General features: G+C 44.6%; 1 protein-coding gene across 1 annotated transcript; it reads right to left on the bottom strand.

The window, feature by feature from the left end:
* Window positions 1–55: 55 nt before the first annotated feature.
* On the bottom strand, window positions 56–4,847 carry rpl27a (ribosomal protein L27a). The gene is given in 5 exon segments (NM_200030.1): window positions 56–213; window positions 3,748–3,922; window positions 4,335–4,410; window positions 4,503–4,566; window positions 4,838–4,847. Coding segments are annotated over 5 exon segments (447 nt in total). The 5' UTR covers window positions 4,841–4,847; the 3' UTR covers window positions 56–84.
* Between the last annotated feature and the right edge of the window lie 153 nt (window positions 4,848–5,000).

The following is a 5,000-nucleotide window of genomic DNA, read 5'->3' as shown; positions in this document are numbered from 1 at the left end:
GTGTGTTAATGTTCAGGGGTATACACAGATGAATGAAGAGTCGCAGACAGCGCAGTGTTTTCTTCAGTTTTATTAATAAAGTGTTCAGGCGGTTAACACACACGCTCCTCCCACACCCTTGATCTTCTCCTCGGCGCGCCGGCTGAAGAACTTGGCCTTCACGATCACCGGCTGCTTGGGCAGCTTCCCCTTGCCCAGCACCTTGAAGTAGCCCTGAGGAGGAGCAGGAACAGCTTCATCAACGTCACATCACTACACACACACACACGCATGCACGCACGCACACACACACACACACTCCTGGGGTCTGTTCTACATGTGTGTATTACTCAGTTATCTGGATTTGGTTATTGATGATTTGACCTGATCCAGAATCATTTCGTTTTTCAAAACTCATCTGAGAGTTGTCATAGCAACAGTTCTGGCAGCTCAGGAGCAGCAGCTCATCTCAAATCAACAGGATCAGATCAGGTCAGCTCCAGCACAGGTAATACTAATGGTATAATACCAAGGTAATAATTTTCTTACAGTAGTTATATACACTTGGGAAAATAGTAAATATGTTTATATATATATAAATAAAGTTAAATATTTATTAATAAAGCTTATGCAATCTACACCCCCTGAAATGAAAGTACAGAGACTGCCACCTGCTGGTGCAAAGAGAAAACTTTTAGATCACTTTAGTATATAATAATAATAAGTGTATAATAGACCTGCACAATGTGACTTTTTCAAAAGTAGTAATATTTGCAGTCATAAACATGTTCAGACAATTAATATGACGCTGATTTGATGCTTCATAATAGTTGCAGACGCCTTTACCAATATCAAAATGCTTTAGTTAACAACCAGTTATTCTGTACACCCTTTAAGAAACCGGCTACTATAACACTACTAAAACGCTACTATAACACTGCTATAACACTGCTATAACACTAGTATAATAGGAGAGTCTGCTGTAACTGTAAAACTGCTCTCGACACATGAAAGGGCAAATCATGCAGCACACAAGGTGTGCAGTTATTGCGTCTCATATTCAACAAACAGTTACTCTGAATTTTCTGTAATTTTGCTCACATGAATAATTGAATATTAATCAGATGATGTCATCGCGCTGCTGTGCCGTCAGCCAATCACTGCACTGCTGATCATGATTGAGGATGGGTAGATCTGTCCTTCACAGCACACACAGATCTCAGATCAGTTCATCCAGACACTTTAATCTGAGTCACCAACTTGTTTGAAGAACCGAATTAGCCAGAGATCAGTTATCGAGATGAACAGATCCAGGATCTGCCAAATCATCTTAGATCAATTAAGCGAGGAATGCAGAACTGACCCCAGATCTGATCTAACACCAGCCAATGGAAATCATCAGTAAACAGAGTGCCACATTTCTAGAGGACACTGGTCATGTCTGGCAGAAATACAGTAATACTGTGCTGCAGTGCTCACTGTATCACACACACACACACACACACACACACACACACACACTATGCGAGTGTCACGATCATGATCAGCAGTGCAGTGATTGGCTGACGGCACAGCAGCATGATGACATCATCTGATCAATATTCAATTATCCATGCCAGCAAAAATACATAAATGAGCAGTGAACGCTTTAAATATGACCCGCAGTAACTCTCCACATGTGTGGTGAGCTGCACTTACGAGAGTGTTCATCATATGTTTCAGTGCACATCAGTGTGTTCAGTTCCACATCCAGAGCAGATTTGCTTTATTACAGTAGACCAGGCCGACACTATTTTAATCGCAGTAAGGAATAACTATAAACTAATCTTGCATCAAAAAAGCGGTTTGCCATTGGTAAAGGCGTCAGTCGCCGGCATATTAGTGATCAAAACACGCATGACTGCATACAATATACTGCGGTTTAGTTTTTTGTTTTTAAGTGGAATATTGTGTGTGTGTGTGTGTGTGTGTGTACGCATTTGCATCTAAAAAGTTCATATAATAACTATTCTCTGTGAACCAGCAGGTGGCAGACTTTTACTTTATGCCTCTTTCCACTGACTGCTACAGTACGGTGCGGTTCGGGTCGGTACGGGTCACCTTTATCAGGCTTGTGTTTCCACTAGCAAGGGCACCGTTTTGGTGGGCGTGGTGTAAGACTAAGTTTTAGTCGACGTCATGCTCACTCGAGAAAATGTCTACAGTAAAGCTGTACGGGTCGCTCACATCATATGAGCAGCACCTCTCACAAAACAGACGCTTTACACAAACACTTGTGTAAATGTTTATTACTGGCATTTCTATTAACATGAGTTGATTATAACTGCAGATCAATGACGGTGCGAAATAACCTACTGTAACATCTGTGATATTAAATAAATGAACACATACAGCCCCTGATATTACCAACTACAGAAGAACTCCACACAGCAGACATTTAGTCCTTAATTAGGATCAAAACAACACAAAGTTTAGCTACAGTCAGTGCAGACCTCTCATCAGTGTGTGTAATCTTCAGCAGCACATGAAGCCTCTGTTAGAGTCACTCCATCATTCCCAGTTCATATCAGTCCAGAAGGTGATGACTAAAATTAAAGGAAGGCAGTTTGTTCACGTTTGCTGGAGAAATGACGTGCTGCTTGGCTTGCGTGCTCCACTCTCGCGTTCGTCCTTTACTTTCTGCATGCGTCACTCTCGCGTTTGTCAGCTTCTCACAGGATCGGGTTTCCACAGCTGGTCAATAATCAAGCGCACGTTATTATCATCAGCTCAAGAAGTCTGTTATTTCAGATAGAGACGCGCGGCGAACGCAAGCAATCTCTCGCTGTGTATTTCAGACATGGCGGGTGCTTTTTACATTCTGGCTTGTTGCGCACGCGAATGACGCATCTCTGTACACCATTAGCGTTCAGCTGCGCGTCTAGCTCCACCCTTCAGAACCCTTTCTTGTGTTTAAGACCTTTTTAAAAGGGTGCCGAAAAAGTGGTACGGCATGGTTTGGTTCGGTACGCCTTTTAACAGTGGAAACGGCCATAAAAGCGGACCAAACCACTCAGTGGAAACTGGCCATTAGAGTGCAGATTGCATAAGTTTTACTAATTTTTTTTTTTTTTAAACATACATAGACATACACACACAAACATTTACCCAAGTGTATATAACTACTGTAAGAAAATATCAGTAAAATATATATATGTATATGTATATATATATATATATATATATATATATATATATATATATATATATATATATTTGAGCTACCAGAACTGTTGCTATGACCACGGTCCTGGACCATGTCAAATAATCAATAACCAAATCCAGCTAACTGCTATATAAAGAGCAGACCGCAGGTTAAACTGACACCTTTACGGTGTTCAAACACATTAAACAGACTCAGGCCACATCTGAACCCTGAGGAGGATCATGGAGTCTCCACAATGACCTGTGCTGAAACCCTGACCAGCAGCCTCATTAGAGGAGGGCAACATTAAAATAACCCCATTAATACATGACTACAGTAATGATGATGATGATGATGATGTGGGTATTAGACAGCTGAGCTTGTTTGTGTTGTCAGTATGCTGGTGTGTGTGTGTGTGTGTGTGTAGGGCTATTGTTGTGTACGCAACATTTCCACCTCAGAGGAGTGTGGGGGGGTCTCCAGTCACAGGCATTGTTGTTTTGGGGGTCCTAACATACACACACGAACACTGCCAGTGATGTTCAGACTCACACACACACATATTAAGCGGCACAGACACTCACCGCGCGCACAACATCAATGATGGGTGCGGGTCCGTCGGGCTTCTGGCTGTAGTTGACCCGGGTCTGCTCGCTCACCAGCGTCCACAGCTTGTCCAGGTTGATGGTGGGGCAGAAGGTGGTGTTCCTCTTCAGGTGATAGTGCCGCATGCCCACCTTCCCGAAGTACCCTGGGTGACTGAACACACACACACACACACACACACACACACAGCTTTATTAATACACATTTAGGAACACGTTACATTTCAAACGGTTTCAAGCACTTCATCCTAAACTTGACACAGAAACACCGAACAGCATCTGGATGAACCCCGCAGCAGCAATTACATCTGTGCACACACACACGCATACACACACACACACACACTCCAGTGTTTCTCCACACACACTCATCTGCTCACTACAGCGGCCTGAACATTAATGTCATGGAGCAGCTCTTACACACACACACACACACACACACACACTACTGTACTGACCCTGATGCTGGACTTACATCTGCACATTACACTGAAACACACACACACACACACACACACACACACACACTCAGTGGTGTTTCTCCTCCATCTTGGTCTTTTACTCACTATTTGTCGAAGTTGATGCGGTGGTGGTGCAGTCCTCCGGCGTTACCGCGTCCACCGGGGTGCTTCCGGTGCTTTCCTGTAAGATGAAGATCATCATCATCATCATCATCATAACTCAATTATTAATATTGATCATAATCTGAGTGTTAATAATGCGCGTGCACTGACCCACGCGGCCGTGTCCGTGACTCACGTGCCCGCGCAGCTTCCTCGTCTTGGATTTCTTGGTCGGCTGTGGAGAAACGCAGGTTAATGAGTGCTTATGAGCGGTTATGGAGGTTAATAACTGCTGTTCCTCCTCCTCCAGCGGGACGGTTCTGAGTCCGGCGGCTTCGCTAGAATAACTCCGCATCTGTCAACCCAGACCGCTCAATAGCGCCCGGTAACCGGCAACCAAAATGCGGAGTCATTCCCGCGCGCCATCAGACCGTCCCGCCGGTCATTAACGGAGGATTGCAGCGGATTGATGATTTGATGAGCGCAGACTCTATAGGAGCACCTACCATGGCGGCGGAGAACGCAAAGAGGAGGAAGCGGCGGCGCTCTCGCGAGATTATGCGCTTCTGGAGCCGAGAGTCTCACAGGAGCCGGAGAGCGCCGCCAGCGGCCCGGAGGAGCAACACACACACACACACACACACACACACACACCTGTTCACATTGGGA

This window comes from Danio rerio, chromosome 25 (assembly GCF_052040795.2).
Source record: "Danio rerio strain M-AB ecotype USA chromosome 25, GRCz13ab, whole genome shotgun sequence".
Lineage (NCBI taxonomy): Eukaryota > Metazoa > Chordata > Actinopteri > Cypriniformes > Danionidae > Danio > Danio rerio.
The sequence above is the reverse complement of the archived record's forward strand: the minus strand, read 5'-3'. Positions and strand labels throughout refer to the sequence as shown.